Source organism: Branchiostoma lanceolatum, chromosome 1 (genome assembly GCF_035083965.1).
Source record: "Branchiostoma lanceolatum isolate klBraLanc5 chromosome 1, klBraLanc5.hap2, whole genome shotgun sequence".
Classification (NCBI taxonomy): domain Eukaryota; kingdom Metazoa; phylum Chordata; class Leptocardii; order Amphioxiformes; family Branchiostomatidae; genus Branchiostoma; species Branchiostoma lanceolatum.
Window position 1 is genome coordinate 17339909 of NC_089722.1, and position 19281 is coordinate 17359189.

At 39.0% G+C, this 19281-nt stretch overlaps 1 protein-coding gene across 1 annotated transcript in view; it reads right to left on the reverse strand.

Annotated features, from left to right (window-relative positions):
• The window catches only part of LOC136438516 (microtubule-associated protein futsch-like), a 42894-nt gene extending 26448 nt beyond the window's left edge, over positions 1-16446 (reverse strand). Inside the window, exons 1-7 of the mRNA XM_066433330.1 lie at positions 16142-16446; positions 6244-6363; positions 4885-5038; positions 4229-4465; positions 1975-2067; positions 1154-1261; positions 137-312 (exon numbers count right to left, since the gene is read on the reverse strand). Of these exons, the coding sequence (XP_066289427.1) occupies positions 137-312; positions 1154-1261; positions 1975-2067; positions 4229-4465; positions 4885-5038; positions 6244-6363; positions 16142-16216 (963 nt within the window). The 5' untranslated portion in view covers positions 16217-16446. The remainder of the gene's footprint in view (positions 1-136; positions 313-1153; positions 1262-1974; positions 2068-4228; positions 4466-4884; positions 5039-6243; positions 6364-16141) is intronic.
• Positions 16447-19281: the final 2835 nt, after the last annotated feature.

A 19281-nucleotide genomic window follows, 5' to 3' on the forward strand; every position in this document is an offset into this window, starting at 1 on the left:
ATCAATAAACTGCAGCTTGCTTAAGTCAAAACCACATGAGACACGAATTATGTTTTGGGCTACAACTTAAAGACAAATCTGTAATTGCAATTATCACAACTTCTGCAAGGGGGCGTGCATGTGCTGCTGGAGTTACCTTGACAGGGCTTGACTCCAGCTCCTCCAGCCCGGGGATCAGCATGCCGGTCTTGTTGGGCGAGGTGGCAGGTCTGGCCTGGGGGGACCCGGCGGTGGGGGACTGCAGGAAGTGCTCGGGGCTGGCCGGGGATGGCTTGTTGGAGCTGCTGCGGCTGGACCCACCTGATGCCAGACCTTGAAAAACAAAAATGTAATTCTTAAAGATTCTTCTTTGCAAGAGGAATCAAGGAAGCCATCTACATCAGGGCCCTACAACACAAAAGCACAACACTCTTTATGCATCAATGGCTAGTAGAGGACTACTGTAAGTAGGGTTGGCATGAATTTGCGTGATGTTAGTAATTGTGAAGAAAAGCATCTGAGTATTAAAGGTGCCAGGGAGCAGCATACTGGCCGCCGCAAGCTTCTTGGTAAGGAACCTGCATATAAAAGCTACAAACGCTGTGGAGAAAGATCAGGGAGTGAAGCAGTGAGTCACAGGCAATGTGTATTATAGGAAGCATGATATACAAAATGTACTTGAAAAAGTGTCATACTGTTAAAACGCAAATGGAAGCTGGTTTTAATTTGGAAGACCACATCAGTGTAACTGCTATATAGCTGTTTCTCCAATGTGTGTTTCAAAAGATAACTTTGACAGTACACAGTTGAGGGTTCAAACATGATTTCATTTTTACAACAGACTGTACGGACTACAAACACAAAGTGACTGTGAGATTCAAGGAGTTACAATGACGTCCTTTTTATTATTCGTTTTTTTTTCCAAATTAAAAACTGTGCAATGTTTCAAAGCTAGCCATTCTAGTAAGCGGCTCGTTATGACAGTGTGGCCTGACCCACCACCCATGGCAAAGAATGATCTGTATTGTTATCTGAATCTACATGTACAAAATGAATGTATATGAGCCGGTATAGCTAATAACCACACTTCGGTGTAACACACCAGCTTTGCATAGTGGGGATGCGCCTACAGTACTTGATGGCAAGAAGTTCCACTCTACGACAGTTAGGATACCTGGCAGGGCAAAGCCTTTGACTTTGGTGCTGATTGTTTGCCTCTCCTGTACACTGTGTCTGTGGGTGATGGTAGTCCACTCAGGGGACAACGGATCACCGGCCGGCTCTGTGGAATCAACAACAGTCAGCTCTACAACAAGTGCATGCAGAAACCACATGAAGTCTGTTTAGTAACCTCCATTAACAGTTATCTGCCAGGTTACTTAAATCCGCCACTTTGAAAAACAATGGGTTTGAGAGATCTCCAGTGCAGCAGTCCCATGTATGCACAGTTTAGACACAGGAGTACATTATAGTGGGGGACTTTGGGTTGAAGATCTGCCAAATTATGTACCCTGGTGGAATTATGTTACTCCTTGGGACACTTTCTAGAAGAAGACTACGGTACTTTTGTTTTAAAATTTGTAAAACAAAGTGCTTGGCAAAGCAGATAGAAAATGTGACTTAAGCATGAAGCTACACTTATTCCCAAAATGCTCACCACCTGTAAATAGAATGTGTACAATTGCTGTAAGGAAAAGTTTGCGAATCATTACTTTCACATAAGTACATCTGTATCTGTATGGCCAGTATAACTGCCCTTAGGAGTAACACACCAGCTTTGCATCTGCTTGTCAGCATAGGCCTAGGCATCAGGAAAAATATGCTTGTTCTGAAGGGAAATGGTGCAAAAGCATACATGTTGTACCTTGGCAAACATCCCTGCTACAAATATAAACAGACACCCTCACATGACTAGGTGGAAAGGAATAGGAGGGTTCAGAGTAATCTTGAGCAGCGAAGCGAGATTTCTTCAGCTGGTCCTTTTCCATTTCATACCTGGCATAGACTGTTGCTTAACCAAAGAACCTTTCCAATCCTGTCTGGAACTGTGTGTAATTTTGGTCCAGGCAGGAGAGGACTTGGCTCGGTCTGAAGGAAAGTACATGTAAAATGTGCAACATTATGAAATATTGTATGCTATTCTTCACATAAAGATGTTAAGAGAAAAGGCAAAATTTAGAGAATACAGAATGTACTTTTAAACTGGGCTGACTAAATAATTTTCTGGAAAGTATGAATAGAAAAGCTTTTATCACAATCTGGTGTGTGTGTTCATTGTGTCTATTGAGATACCCTTTAGCTAAAGGAAGATCAATCGTCAGTACATGCTATTTTGCAAACAACTGAGTTGTAAGCATCAACTTCGAATTCCTACCCACTGCCTAACTCAGTTAGCCAATCACAATGTGAATACCTTCTGTAGAAACCTCTTTTGCAGGAATGGGGGAGCTACGGGGGCTCCGATTGGGTGATGCCTTATTAGGAGAGGGTGACCAATCTGTGGAAAAAAAATCAGCACCATGGACAAAACCACACACAAGTACGGTTATGGAAGGACATAAAGGTCTCACCAATTCAATTTCTTGGGTAACAGATTTATTTTTGTAAATTTTAGCAAAAAAAAATCATGAAAACAGAAGGCTGGGGTGAAAACTTGCACCTGACCCTGTTCACTCCCTAAAATTGTGTGCACCAGAGTACAAACTTTCCTCTGAGATTCTGTTTTCCTGTTGATTTCCCAATCTAGCGTTTTTTTTTAAATATTGTTAACCAAGAAATTAAAATGGAGTGGACTTATGGAAGGACATAACAATTGCATTTTATGAAGCCACCTGCAGTTGAAGCTTCTGCAAACACCAACATTTCTTCCCATCACTACACAATAAAAAGTATCAGTTATCAATGCTACTTATTGAATCATCAATAGCAAAGAGAAAAGCATGATTATGCCAAGGAAAGAAAATTTTGTGTTTCAAGTCACCCGACCGACCATAGCAAAAAGCTGACAACCCTAGCCTCTGTTTGGCGGCCAACCACTAGCAAGGGACACAAAATAAAGAGAACCCCAACCTACTGATCATTATTTTTTCAAAACTGTAATCAGAAACACAACATTGATTTTTCAAGACCTTAGCATAGCAGCTGTGTTGATTGCCACATCACAATCGAAGGTGCCTTGAACCCTAAAAAGGTCAAAACCTACTATAGGGTACCTTTAGAACTGTTGGGTAGTTGTAAGTGGGAGTCGTGAACAGAGCTGTGTTTGACGGTGGACCAACTGAAAGCAGAGGGCTCCTGCGGAGACGGCGAACGCCGGGGGGCCGGGGAATGGCGAGGAGACGGGGAATCACGTGGGGATGGTGAACGGCGGAAAGAGGGAGAATCACGGGGGGATGGCGAATGATGGGGGGGCGGCGAACGTCGGGGGGATGGGTGGCGAGGGGGCGACGGGGATGGTAGGGGGGAAGGCACATGACGGGCGGACGGGGAATAACGGGATGCCAAACGCTGGGACGGCGAATGATGGGGAGACGGTGAGCGACGGTGTGACGACATACGTTGTGTGCGTTCTAAACAGAAAGTGCTATGTGTCATTGGTCAATGTGATAATAGATTGAGACAGTACAATATTGATGGCAGAATCCGTAGGTGCAAGCATGAAAGTAGTCAGGACATTTCCAATAAAACAAGGCAACATAACATCCTGTAAAAATTGACCAAGGAGGTGGATTGACATTGTATGAACTGCACTCAAATGAAAGAAATAGAATGATACACAAAAGTCATCTTTAAATATCAGTACTAAAATGGTGTTCTGTAATGATTGCTGTGTGAAATACCTGCAGAAAAAATTACAAAAGGAAGCAGTTACTTTACAAAATGACAGACACAACCATAGGCTTGGCTGGAGACATAACAAAGGACATTAAAGATCATATCTTGACCTTTAATGTTTTTGACCTTGGAATGGCTAAGACTTTGAGTTATGGACAACGTTTTTTGACATTTGAAACGGCTAAAACTTTGAGTTATGGACAATGATTTTATTTGTTTCACTGAATGTCATCCACTTTTGTATCCACCTGACTGAACGTAACAAGTCTTGTCCTGTATTTACATGAACTGGAACTCCTGGAAATCAACTTTTATAAGTTGAAGGGGCCACCCAGTTGTCTTGAGATAAAATAAACAAAATTTAATACTACATGTAACTGTATCTACATGTAATTCTAAAGAAAAGATGCCTTACCTGTCAGAGCCACGCCTACAGGTTTGGTGGGAGACATGTGGGGTTCCTGTCCCTGGGTGAACGACACGGTGACCCAGTCCGGGGAGGGCTGTCTCTCGGCCGAGGCCGCCGATGCGGCGTACGGCTGGCGGTTGGGTGACACGGCGGCGGCGACTGTGTTCTGGTTGAAGACATCCTCTCTGTCCAGGCTGTCCACGCTGCCATTTAGCTCGTTAGCGATGGTGGGTTGTCTGTTCTCTGTTCATTATACAAGATATATATAGGAAGTAAACCTTATGTTTGTTGTATACAGTCATAGTTTATTACATACTATAAGGTTGTTTGAACTAATCATGTATAAAAATGACTAAATAAATTGACTTTCAAAATCCCATTTTGGGCCCTGATATTGATTGGGTTGCCTTTAAGCACTCAGCACATCCCTGCTGTCAAAAAAAAAGTGATTGCACAAATTTGTGTGGCCCAAGGGCTAATGGAGACAGAGACGGGTGCTGCTCTATGCATCATCTGGTGCAGGAAGGACTTCTGATTTCCAGCTTCACCTAGGATATGTATAAAGAGCTATAAAATACTACAAAAACTACAATTGAATGACTTCTTGATAGGATTTATACGAAGAGTTAAATGTCCAATAAGTTCATGGAACACATCCTTACCTTTTGTCTCTGGTGCGATGGAGAACCCAAAGTCGTTGCTGTCCTCGTTGCCGCTCGTACTGCGCTGGCGGGTGGGTTTGCGGCGAGGCTTTGTCGATCTTCTCTTGCTCAGCTCGGCCTTGCCCCGTGCAACACTGGTGTCCAACTTGTGAGCCTGAATAATGGGATACTTTTTTTTTAGTCTATTCATTCAAATAACTTTTAACTTAGGTCACATCAGTTTAATTTCTTGGTTAATGGATTCTTTTTTCTAAATCGTAGCATGAGGACACCATTATAACAGAAGGCTGGGGTGAAAACTTGTACCTGACCCTGTTCGCTCCCTGAAACTGTGTGCTGCATCAAAGTACAAACTTTCATGTGAGATCCTGTTTTCATGTTGATTTTCAAATCTAGCATTTTTTTTTAAATTCCGTTAACCAAGAAATAAAATTGGTGTGGCCGTAGTCTATTTTTGAAAGGAAATTTATGAAAATTATTAATCTTGATCTCATGATCAATAGGAAAATGGTTGGCTTGCAAAGTGACAGGAAGTAGAGTTCAGAGTTGGCAGAATTAGTCATTTATGAACCATGACAGGCATTCCAGGTCATGGGGTCAACGGAAGAGGCTACTACTTCATGGGGAGAAGTTGCTTTTTTGGTCTGTCTGTGTTTTTGCAGTAACAATGTACATCTTTGCCATATGATTATGATGTAGCTAGTTTTCTATTTGGTGCATCTGTTGGTTCTAAGCTAATGATAACATCTACTAATATCATATTTAGTTCCACCAGGATACACATTACGCCTCCCCCAACCCTACGTCCACCAGTATAATGCACTCCTATATATTTGTGCATACCTGAGGGGTGCTGCACTAGAGATATTTCAAACCCACTGTTTTTCAAAGTGGCGGATTTATGTAACACTGCAGATCAATGTTAAGGGAGGTTAAAAGGTAGGTGTATATTTGTAAAGCAGTCATCTTCAATTGAGGTGAAGCATGATGCTTTTTCAAGTAGCTAGGGGTAGTGCAATGCGGCTTCGCCACGGCTCGTGTTTTTGGCCAAGCACACCGGGTCACCCCTACTCTTCTCGATAAGTGTGTTGGGTTCTTCAAGCCACACCAATTTAATTTCTTGGTTAACAGATTTAAAAAAAAAATTTGCCCAAATAATCATGAAAACAGAAGGCTGGGGTGAAAACTTGCACCTGACCCTGTTCACACCCTGAAACTGTGTGCACCAAAGTACAGACTTTCCTCTGAGATTCTGTTTTCATGTTGATTTTGGAATTTACCATTTTTTCAAAAAATCCGTTAACCAAGAAATCAAATTGATGTGGCCTTATGGAGAGAAAATATCAATATGCAACAAACCTCAATATTGGGGAAGTCGAACTCATCGTCTGCCGCCACAGTGCCCTGGTCGTCCTCCTGTTTCCTCCGCTGACTGGGGGACGACTCGTTACTGGAGGGGCTGGAGGAACGCTTCTTTCTCTGAGATACAGGGAACAACAAGCAAGATATCAAGGTTTGCTCTACACCAACATCCGAATCACGTGTTCTATCTGACTTCACAGAAGCACTAAGTGGATTGCTCATTCCTTGACAAAGACTGGAGCTGATCTGCCAAAAAATGAAGGTTAGTCCAATTTTTGTGTTGGCAATTTGCAGTTAAATTTTGATTCAGAAAGACCATAGCTTGTCCAGGGCAAAAGTTCTGCTGCAGCACCAAGGACAGCTGCCAGGTGGTCTAAAATTGACCTTGACCTTCTTCCCAACAACAACATATGTTCCTACATACCAAATACCATCAATAATCCATCCAGACTTTCTTATCATAAATAAGTTACATGGATGTGCATAATCTATGTACAGTGTCTTTTGTAAGCTTGTGAATTGTGTTCAATTTATTGTGTGGTGTTTGTAGATGTTGGCAGTGGAATATATCATGTCACAGCACTTTTATCTAGTCTATTTTGTAGCATTGATTACTACCGGTAGTACCTATTTCTAATGACCTCTTTTATATATTATACAGTGGCTCTGACATCAGTTACCAACTGTGCTTTTGAGATACACATCAGTTTTTATCGTAACATATATAATTGGAATAAAACTAAGTCTTCATGTGATTGTAATTTCTATTAATCATTATGATAGTGTTTCACTTGCTATATCAGTCTCCATTACATCAGTCCTACAGCATCTGAACTATGGCTAACATGTTAGAACTTGCAGAGGAAGTAATAGTATATGACCATGCTATCTATATCTGTAACTGCACATGTTTTCAACTGACGTACATGTAGTACAATCAGTAGCAGTTCTTAGTTGAACATGCCTGGGCAAGTCTTAGAATGCAGTTGACATATTAGGCTAAGGCAAAATCAAAAAGATTCCACAGTGACGCAAGTTAAAGTTTGACTAAGCAACCTATTACAATATCTGATGTATGGTGTTCAGTTCCTTTATCTTACATCCTAATACAAGAATATGGCAGTCAAAATGTCATAATTGGTTCCACTGGTCCATGGCAGGATAAGCACAACAATAACTGTACTAAGTCTCTTTCCACCCAATAACAGCAGGCAAGAACTGATATGACGTCAATAACAGAGGTCACATGACTAACAGCAACCTATACGATATCTGAAGTATGCTGTGCTTTTATCACACATCTAGGTTTAATACAAGTACATGTACGTGGTAGTCAAAATATCATAACTGGTTCCACTGGATAGGACAACGATTATACTAAGTCTGCATTTACCCAACAACTACAGGGTCAAATTGAGCTACAGCCGCATTAGACATCAATATTAAGTTTGATACAAGCATGTGGCAGTGTAAAATATCATAATTGGTTCCACTAGATAGTATAACGATAACTGTACTAATTCTGCATTTACCCAACAACTACAGGGTCAAATTGAGCTACAGCCGTGACTGATAGTGGTCTATGACGTCAAAAGTAGAGGTCCTTAGTTTGATACAAGTATGTGGCAGAGTAAAATATCATAATTGGTTCCACTGGATATAAATGTATATTAAGCACAATGATAACTACATAGTCTGTGTTCACACAACAACTGTTGGGAAGAATTGAAATACAGCCGCGATGGTGGTCTGTGACATCAATAGTAGACTCTGAGGTGTTTTATACAAGTACAGAACTACATGTAGTATGTGCACAGTCAAAATATCATAATTGGTTCCACTGGATAAGCACAATGATAACTACTTAGACTGCGTTCATCCAACAACAGTTCCTGCAGGGTAGAATTGAAATACAGCCGAGATGGTGGTCTGTGACGTCAAAAGCAAAGGTCACATGTGTTATTTCCTCTTGGACGGAGTCCATTTGGCCGACATCTTCATGTTCCAACACTTGTTCCCTGTCAGTCAACAACACTGGAGCCAAACTACTGGGGCATGAACTTTGTTTGGTGGTGTTTGAGCCAAAGTGTTGTACAATGTAGAGCAAAATATTTACATTAAGATTGTGAACCTGGGTTGATAAAAGTCTTCACGTACAAAAACAAGTTAATGTTAAGTGCTTGATAGATAACTCAATAATTAGGCCAAAACAATTTAATTTCTTGGCTAACGGAATTTTGACAAAAAAATGCTAGATTGGAATATGAACATGAACACAGAATCTCAGAGGAAAGTCTGTACTTTGGTGCGCACAGTTTCAGGGAGTGAATAGGGTCAGGTGCAAGTTGTCACCCCAGCCTTCTGTTTTAATGCATGTCCTCATGCTAAATTAAAAAAAAATCTGTTATTAAAATGTTGTGGCCTTAATTACGGAAAAAACAATGCAGCAACAAGGTTTGTAAATGATCGGTGAAAATTAATGAAAAAGAGCAAATTCAATGAACAGTTTTAGATTCTTAGAACTGAAAAAACACTATTTCTAATCCTCTATTATTTTTTCATTTAACTTTCTATGATTTCATAATCATGTTTTCTTGATTTGTTTGTAGCCCCAGGTCCCTTTGAAAAATGCCAATCTGGTGATATTGGTTGTCAGGATTTAAAAAAAAGGAATAAATGAAAACGAAATGAAATATATTATATTTCATTTCGTTTTCATTTATTCCTTTTTTTTAAATCCTGACAACCAATAAACTTTATGGTCTCAATAGCTGCTAACTACTGATGGAGACTAAAATAGTTCAAGTTTCAACAGAACAACTTTAAACAGTGAGACGTTAACAGATTATACAATCCTTCTGGTTTGTTTAGGATCTTCCGCTCTAATCTATGATAATCTCATTTCCGCTGTTAGCTAGATCTGCCATGCCTCGTGGCTGATTAGGTTTGAGTAATGATACCACAAGAGGATTACATTAGATGTCCTGTGTGTCATGATGAATACTAATCAATATATAGTCAATTTTATACTGCCCATAGGTTTCCTAGTTGTAACATATCGCTGCACGAAATCCAATTTTTAAAAATTCCTTAAAGCATGCGTAAAGGTGGCATTTAATTCATAAAAATACTTTACATCACAATTATGCATTATGAATGCTTTATGTGTGCTCAGTTAATTATAAACATCAGATTTTGTGTTGTGAATTTCTTATTCAAGCTGTCAAATCCAGACAAGGTTGCAAGGCTCTAGCCAGCTTGGAAAGTTTTTCCAACATCCCAACTCCCATTGATGTGAAAATCCTAAAAATAATTTTGTTCCATCATCCTATACAAACTTCCGTCATTGTTCAATTTCTTGGCCAATGTTTGGGCATCATGGGTCTATTCAAATTCCGATCTTCATCCATGTATTTTATTCCTCAAGTTTGACAGATCAGGTCTTGGAATTTTTCCGTCATACCAAGACAGGTGCTAGCTAGAGTTAGAGCCTTCAAGTTGGAAGGTTGTCAAGCAATTTTGTCCGGATTTCTCTCCTTGATAGCCCAACCTAATGACCCCAATTCTGCCTGGTGAAATCAGGCGACATCACCCATTTCAGGATCCTATTTCTCCAATCAGAAAGCTGTCTGGCCATGATGAATTGCGACAGGATGCTTTATATCATCATGATGTTGAGCCTGGTTTGTTTCTATCAGTCAGAGGGAGCACACAGGGTCAGCTTGGACCTCAAGAGAAGTAAAAAAAGGTGAAACGTGGACCTCAGACTGAGGCGGAGCAGTAATTTTGCTTTCTTGCAAGGTCAGTGCGGCCTAATTTCCACATGGCTTGCGTTTTTAACCAAGCACAATGGGTCACCACTACTTTTCACAATAAGTGATTTGGGTAGAGGCCAATTCAATATTTCACCCATAATTGCTGATTCAATTTCAGTTATTTCTACAAGCAACTTTGCTAGAATGTCAGCATTTAAAAAACAAAGGACCAACATTTTCCCTGCTTAAAAAAATGCTATCACTCAGCTTTAATATAATCAAGAAGTAATAGCATCCAGTGAGGAATTAAGACATATCAACATCTACATGACAAATGCTAACATGAGAAGAAAATGCATCACTCAGAAACCTGCAAAGTACTAGCCTTTAAGATTAGGCGAAGGACACACTTAACATGTTTCTTGTATCAGCAGCAGTGCTATGCCCACATACTGTAAAAGGCGAAATTTTCGTGGGGATTTAATTTCGCGGAAGGAAGTAATGGAGTGTTTGCGGTTACCGTAGAAACCATTTAAGTAGGCAGGCAGAAGACAAAACAAGACTTATTTTCTTGGAGGTTCTAAGTTTCCGATGAACTCTGGTTACCGTGAAAACTGTAAACATTAAACTATCGCAAACTTAATTGCTTTTCCGGTAGTCTGCTCTACACTCAATTGCCACTGTAAACAAATACTGGTGCCTCAGATGTTGGAAGCCCACAGCTGATAAGGATAGTAAAGGGGGGCTATCGGTGATGTGTATAAATCAGCTTATTTGGGAGGCTAAGCTTAGATAAGTATGTTTGTAGTAGATAAGGGTAAATGAGAGATGGTACAGAACTCTGAAGTGCACAAGCTTGTTAACTGGAAAACAAAGTATAACTACACAAAAAATAGTTACTCAAGCAACTGGATAAAATTGTGAAACAGTCAGACTGAAATTGTCTTCACTTCATTAACATATCCATTCAGAGTTTTGGTATAAAACCTAGTTCTATACCCAGTGAGATCTTTCTTCACTGATGAAAGATAGCGGATGCTGTCTGAAATGTCTGACTGTTTCAAAATTTTATCCAGTTGCTTAACTATTTTTGGCGTATCTCACTACCTGGATGTCTAACCTTCATCAATGTATCAAAGTATAACTACAACAGTTACTGTAACAGTAAAACCATGTACTCTCACCTCTCAAATAAACGTACCGGTACGTTTATTTTTTTTCGCCACTAGTTCCACCCTGTACTTTCTTATTCTAGACGGTACGTTTATTATTTTTTGAAAAATTGAGGCTTTGCAAACCAGGAATCCCTCTAAAATCGTAAGTTAAGGTTTTTCTGCCCATATTTCCCCGGTATTTTTGCTCGTAATTCGCTATTTTTCGGCCTACCGGCGTTGATTTTCTCGCTGCTTTGACGGCCTTGTGAAAAGTATCCTGGCGGCACTCGTAACATATCGGTCGATATCGCTATGACGCTACAAAGTAAACCGGAAAATTAGACGCGACATTGACATTTTAAAATACAATTTTCATATAAATAACTTTGATAGTCCTGTTTACATCGTAAACCAAAGCACGCTGATCAAAAACCTGTGGAGTAGGGTGCTCGCCTACACAGGGAATAATAATTTCGTGACCACTATATCCATAGTATCGGCAGCGCGGCGGAAGAATCATTTGTTCGCAGAAGACATGTAACACGTTAAAACAACAATCATAACTTAACTTCCCTTGTGATATGTCTTTTGAGGCCACAAAATCTCTAAAACGGCAGAAATATGTCCGATATGATTCGGTAAACAACAGCGCGAAATCGCGAAACATGGCCGCCACTCTCAGGCATGGCGACAGTAAAACTAGCAGCATATTGCGTAGTGCGGATACCGATCTTTAAAATGATACCGTAAACGCATGGAAATATTATATTCTTTGGGCAACGATAGACACACAGTGCCATATTTATTTTCAGAGGGTTCATTTTTTTTAAATAATCGTAAGATTTTCCCAATTTTGGCGGTTCATCGCGGGTTTCTAGTGTCAACACGTAATGGGTAACTTCTTAGTATGTGCGGTCTGTGACGTTGAGCTACATTTACAGTCGATCTCTATTCAATATTGTGGGATTTACCGCGGGAACTCGAAATCCAAGCGTCTCACTTTGTTTTCGACGCTATGGAGCAACAGTTTATAGACATATTTCTTCTGTGGAAGGACTGTGTTCATATTTGTGTTTTTTTGTGGTTGGTGTCTTTAGAAAATATGATCAGGTACATTTAACTTTTAAAAGTACTCTGATGATTTTTGTTATATGTCACTGATTGTCAGTCATAAGAAAATGATATAACAATTTTCTTTGATCACTTGCTTCAAGTTCCAAGTAGAAAAAGCATGTATCATGTACATTTTCACTTGTTGAATTTGAAAGCACCGTGGCCCCCGGTTAGGGGTCATAGCGGGGAACCTATGCCCAATTTTTCAATATTACTATAATTATATTTTACGAAGAGGCGAGGAAGATCATCATGATTTGAACAAGCTATGGACAGTTATTCTGTTCAATATCTATATACTTAATAGGTATGGCATAATTGACTAAATATAAGTTACCTACCTGCTTATTATCTTATTTCCCTCTGACAGTGACAGTTGTACATGTATGGACACAGTTTACCTAGCCTCGACTGTCGATTTTTGAAATTTTCCGGGGGGTACTTTTATTCCAGGGGGTACTTATATTACACTTTGAAAATTTGTCCGGGGGGTACTTCTATTCCAGGGGGTACTTCTATTTGAGAGGTGAGAGTACAACTTCAAGTGATCACGTCTACATAAGGACCACCTGGCCATTGCGAACACTTCTTAGTGGTCTTTTAGTTGAGTTTTCCCATTAATTAAGAATCCTGTCTATAGTTGACCAACTGTCCATATTTTCGAAAAGTGGTTTTCTTGGGCAGTTTTGACTGTATATCAAACTAAACTGTCCTGAACATGACATCAAAATATCATTGTATTGTAACTACAACCAAGTCAAAAATGCATCCAACAATTTTAACCTTAAAGGGTTATCATGAGTCAAAATAATCATAAAATATTAATATATCATTTTGATGAAGTTACTTAATGAGTAATAAACAGGTGTTCATGTATGTCTAGCATAGGATTCTGTTGTAATGCAGTCATGAAAATTAGACCATTAGAAACATATCATTTTCCTAAAAAATGGTGAAAAATGTGTAGCGACTGCGTACTGCAACTTTCTTACCAAAATTTGCAATGCATAATGAATGTCATCCTTAAACAGGTGGTTATTGCTTGCCAGAGCTGTTCAAAACAAACACCTGTTATGACCTTTTCGAGAATACAGCACTTTGATATGCATAGAGATGTGCATTTGCCAGTCTTGTTCAACAATTCAAGACATCTCCTGGATACAAGCCTGCTTAATATGAGAAATAATCTGTTTTCATGTATGTCTAGCACAGGATACTGTTGTAATGCAGTCATGAAAATTAGATCATTTATAGACACATATTATTTTTCAAAAAAATAGTGAAAAATGTGTAGCGTACTGAAACTTTCTTACCAAAATTTGCAATGTGTAATGAAAGTCATCCTTTAACAGGTGGTCATTGCTTGCCAAAGCTGTACAAAACAAACACCTGTTATGACCTTTTTGAGAATGCAGTACTTTGATATGCCTAGAGATTTGCATTTGGCACGTGTTCAACAATTCAAGACATCTCCTGGAGACAAAAGCCAAAGCACATGGTTCCCTTCGAGAGTCTCAGTACATGCATGGTAACAACAGTTTTTTCCCCTTGACAAACATCGCTACATGACATAATTCCTAACCATGACAGTAAAAATATTTGGTCTTCAACTTTTTCAATTCAATATCAAGTTTAGTACTAAATTTAGATGATATGTATTCCCCTTGTAAAATTTAAAACAAACAATGAAATACATCAAACTCTCAGTACTTGGCTTAAGGTCTTCTTTTGAATCAAATTTGAACTTGTTAAAAGTGCACACAAAAATCCATGAATCCAGTCATTCTATAATATTATCTTTTGGAGACATACTTTTGAAAACAACAAACCAAGAAACCTGATAAAAACATAATTATTATTTTCCTTCTCCAAAATTTGAGTGATTAACGTTTGATTAATTCATTTCACATTCAATGTCAAAGCCATACCCTGGAAGCATAACTTCAATTGGCTCTTGTTTACTGAAATACTCAAATATATATACAGCAGAAATTTAGTTAAAGTTTCATATTACCATGATCTTTTCTCGATCACTACCAGAGGCAACCGGTAGAAGTTCTTGATAATCTTAAGTTTCTAAATTGATGTTATCCTGAACAGTAACCAGGGAAAGCTGCACTGCCCCTTATCTGTTCAGGTATTCCTGCCATGTATTAAGCAGCGGAGCGATTTATCTATGTCACAGGGAGACACTCTGGCACATGGTGTGGAATTTGTCCACAAACATTGGCAGACTGAGGATGTTGTTGGAGACAGTTTGTCAGAGTTTGTGTCAAGCTTCGAGCCAAAATCCGAGCTCTTGGGGACAGGTCCCTAAGCTATTCTGACAGTGATAGGCCTGGGAATATTATCTAACCCTAATATACCAGGGTTCTAGCTAGCTTGAAATTTTTTCCATCATCCCAATTCCCATTGACGGAAATATCCTTACTACTAAGAGTCTTCTTTCTTCTGTTACCTTGTACAAACTTCTATCATTTTATTCAAATTTTGACACTTTTACATCTTTAGTTCTGGATTTTCATCCGTCAAGGTTGACGAAATGGTATAAACAAATTTCTGTCATATGCATTTTAAAAAATTCCGTCAAATGATGGAATGATGGATGCTGGCTATATCCTGTCTTATACATGATAGTACAGAGCTCCAGATTTTTTGTTGAGAAGTACATGTGTATGCACTGGTGGACCTAACCTAGAAATCTTGGTTAACTGAAAAATAATTGTGCTATACACACAACAATTTAGAAAAGGATGCATATTACTTGACTGTGAGAGTTTAATGCTTGTATGATGCTCCCTTTTATCTTGTTAATTAATGTGACCATTTTATCCCATATTTTATATGTATGTATTTGTGCAGCAAGGTTAGCGCCTTACAATAGCTACTGCTAGTCGGGCAACCTTGGCTGTTGTACCGTGTATACAGCTAAACGAATAGATAAAAAAAAAAATTTTTAAAATAGTGTCTCCTTCTGTAGAATATCAGTAAAACCAAGTAATTACATTTTAACCTCAGTGGCTCTCTTTAGAGCTCTGATCTGAAATCATATTATAGGTAACTTAAAGTTTATAATTCTAAGTCAAGTAAAACAGCAAATTTAAGGTTTTTGAGGAGTATTTTTCAGTCATGAGGGTATGGTGTCTACTACTAGTTTACAATCAATAAGTAGGACAAATATCTCATTGAGGAGATTGAATTGAATTGAGATGCCTATATGTATGTAACAGATCTCTTCATCTTCTAAGAATCTATTTGTCAACATCCTCTCAATAGCACAAGCTACATGTATAGCATCAATTGTCCTGGTCTGTTCTTCATAGTTTCTAAATTTGTCCCTGAAACTCTTCAAATCAAAAGAATATTTTATCTACCACTTGACAGTTTTATAAATTTTGTACGTCGTAAAATCTCCTAGACAGAACACTTCATTACTACATGTATGTATATGTCTTCCATCAAGTACATATCATAACTGTTAACAATAGACTTGGAAATCGTAAAAGAAAACCTTGTTCAGATTGCGCTTTTTATAGTCAGTATAGTGAAGCTACCGACTGTAAAACCTGTATGCAATGACCATGTTATGTTTTACCTAATACGTGGCTGTACTGAGTTATTGAGGAACGAGGCATTGTTAAAGGTCTGCAGTGATAAAAGAGCTTTGGTCAGCATGTTCAAGATCACCCTCAGCCCATACTAATTAGATTAAATGCATGACAGTACATAACCCAGTCATCTCTATCTCGACATCTGGCAGGAGCTACGCTGAACGATGCCTTACAGACCAGTTGTGTGTACATACACTCTCACAAAGCAGAGCGTCAAGGTCGGGAAAAAAAACCCATCTCGTTCAAGACATGCTCATCGTACCTTGAGACGTCCAAAGTGCCTGAAGGTCCACTTCTTCAAGACAAGTCCGCGCTTCCTCAGGTACTTGAGAGGCATGATCAGCGAAAACAATCCACCACCTTCTAAACGAGCGGCGAGGGAAGGCCACCAGAAAGAGCTGTTTACATGTAAAGTGCGCGGGGTGGCTTACATGGTGTAATGCTCCCTGTCAGACCACACTCAGCTCAAACGCTTAAGCTATTCCAGGAAGGGAATCGACTTGAGAGTCCCTGTGTGGGGGAGTTGATCCTTGTGGCTGATGGTGGTGTAGAACATGAACAGGTCATTACACCATAGAGGGGGGTGCCCATTTTCCATCAGGGGAGGGGGGTTGGTAGATTTAAAAAGCCATTGATTTCATAATTAAAAAGTTCGCGATTCAAATTTTCTCAAGTCTATAACATCAATCATTGTGAGGCATCTGAAAACCTGTTATAACTATTATGTGATTTGTTCTGTTTAATGATAGCAAAATAGATTGTTTTGTAGCTCTTGGGTCAGCCCTGGATAGGCACAAGTATGACTGGCTCTCGGAGTGACCCCATTATGTGCGGGGGAAACCAATCACAGAAAACAGCTGCACAATGACATAAAAGCCTGAGAACTGTATATGGAAACATGACCCGAGTTAAGGGTGAAGCTACACCCCTGGGCTGGACAGGGCCGTACCATTTCAAGGGGGGTGGGTGGAACCAATGAGGGTTTTAATCAGCGTACAAAATCCTGTGGTGTGTCCTTCAAGGATAGCACTCATCCTCTTACCTAGTAATGTGGATTTATTGAGGGAAGATAAGATGCCAGGTTCAGAAATGATTTGTCATCTACAGAAACTGCTTGAAGACTGAATTTCATCCTTCTTTCCTAGGGTCTAAGGTCTAAAGTTACTTGATATATAATATGCTTCAAGGATGGATGAACTCAAAAAGATGACCTTGATACTGAGGATTCAGAATGGTGGCAAATTGTAAGTTCAACACAATATTGGCAGCCTTGTCGGCTTTTCTAGGGTTCTGCCACTTTTTAAAGACAGTAAAGAAAAGAAAGACTGTCACAACAAAAGACACTTTGCAAAATCCTACATTGTACTGAAGATATGAGCAATTTGTTATGTCAAGTTCATTTTAAGATGATATTAAATTCTACTTTACAAAGCCATACAAAATACAAAATGTAAGATGACTTTAGACGTCTACATTTAGCTTTTGATTTGATCTGAAACATGTCAATTGGTTGTACATTAATTGGTTCATGATCCAGTTTTCAACTGCGACAAACCAATAAAACCATCTTGAATTCTTCAGAAAAAAAAGCGACATGGCGAAAAAAAAAATTAAAAAATTAGGCAAAAACATAAAGAATAATTTTTTTTTTTAATGGTTATTCAAGTTTCAGCTTGAAAAAAGCAAAGAAACCCTCTACGGCAGAGATCCAACTCATCCCGCTACTCCCATTGTACAATAGATGCACCTGTTTGTTAAAAAATATTAGAAGTACAGTTTTACATAATATCATGTACTTGTGTCATTAAAAAATAAAGTAACGTTGAATATAAAACATTGGCAGAAAAAATCGGAATAAAGGCATTTAGGGCATTTTGCTATACTGAAAAATTGTTAAATGGCTTTAAGCCGCTTTATACGAGTAACAATTTCCTGAATGGGAGATGTGGTGAATTTTTTTTTGGTGTGATTTGGGAAAAATAGAAGACTGACTAAGAGGCAAATCCGAGAATCAACTAATCAAATTGGTGTGGTCTTATGCTCCTAAATAATCTGTCACTAATAAATCTAATAAATCACACATACAATTATGACATTGATGTCTTCACTGATTCATTTTGACATACTGCAGCTTCATATATAGGCTAAAGGTCAATCACTATGATGACAAAGAGGAGAAACATGCAGGCTACAATGTCAGCTGAGAAGCAAACAAGCCCGATGTTTGGGGTATGCAAAAACACACCCCGAAGGCACGGCCAGCCCACATACTGTAAATCTTGAAATGTTTGCAGTGGTTATATTTTCCAGGTGACCTCTCAACCGCAAATTCACGACACCGCAAATATGCGTTTCCATGCACTGTACAAAAGTGTTTCAACCGTGAACTGAAAATACTGAAAAACCTCCCTTCCTCTCGAAATGCGAAATAAGTCCCCACAACAATATATGGTTTTACAGTATCCCACTCCTATACTCTTACATCACGAGGTAGGGCCGTGGGAATACTCACCATGGCCTTGGGCATGTTTGTCTATGTCAGAGCACGGAATGTGTGACAATTAGTTTAGAGAGCAAGTTTGAACTTGACCTTTGGGTCTGCTTAAAATTACTAAGTGTCAAATCACTAACAGGAGATGTCGGGTCCAAGGTGAGCTATTTCAGTTTCATGCAATAACTATTGACATTATACTAAATATGCAAACTGAATATTAGCTATTTTAAAAGGAAAGTTAAAAGAATGACGGCTGGAGTGACAATCCCATATTTGCTGGTTTTGACTTTTTACTATAAAATCTACTTTAGAATTAGATTTGATTTGTGAAAAGATGCTTGTAAAAAAAACATGGCTACAATCTGCTACCTGACTGTAGTACTCACATGAGCATAAGGCCACACCAATTTAATTTCTTGGTTAACTGATTTTTTTTTTTTTTTAGCACAAAAAAACCCACATGAAAACAGAAGGCTGGGGTGAAAACTTGCACCTGACCCTGTTCACTCCCTGAAATTGTGTGCACCAGAATTGAAATGGGGTGGCCTAGTCTAATAATGATAATTCGGTATTGTGGAAAATATTTCAAAATCTTCATTGTGACAAATTTTAAAAATTTCCTGCTTTCGTTCCGCAGATCTATAGAGCAGGGCTGTCTCCAGCATTATATTTTTTTCTGTCCCACTCATTGTTTGAGATCTAACATTTTAATTTTTGTTGCTAAATCTGTCATTTTGAGCCTACAAAGATGCATTTTCATAAATTTTACATCAGAAAGTTCCCATTTTCGGGACTGATAGGGGTGACATTTTTTTCCGTCCCGATAAGCAAATTTCCGTCCTGGGACGGAGGAACCGGTCCTGGAGACAGCCCTGCTATAGAGAGAGTGGATGAGCCAAAAACAAGCT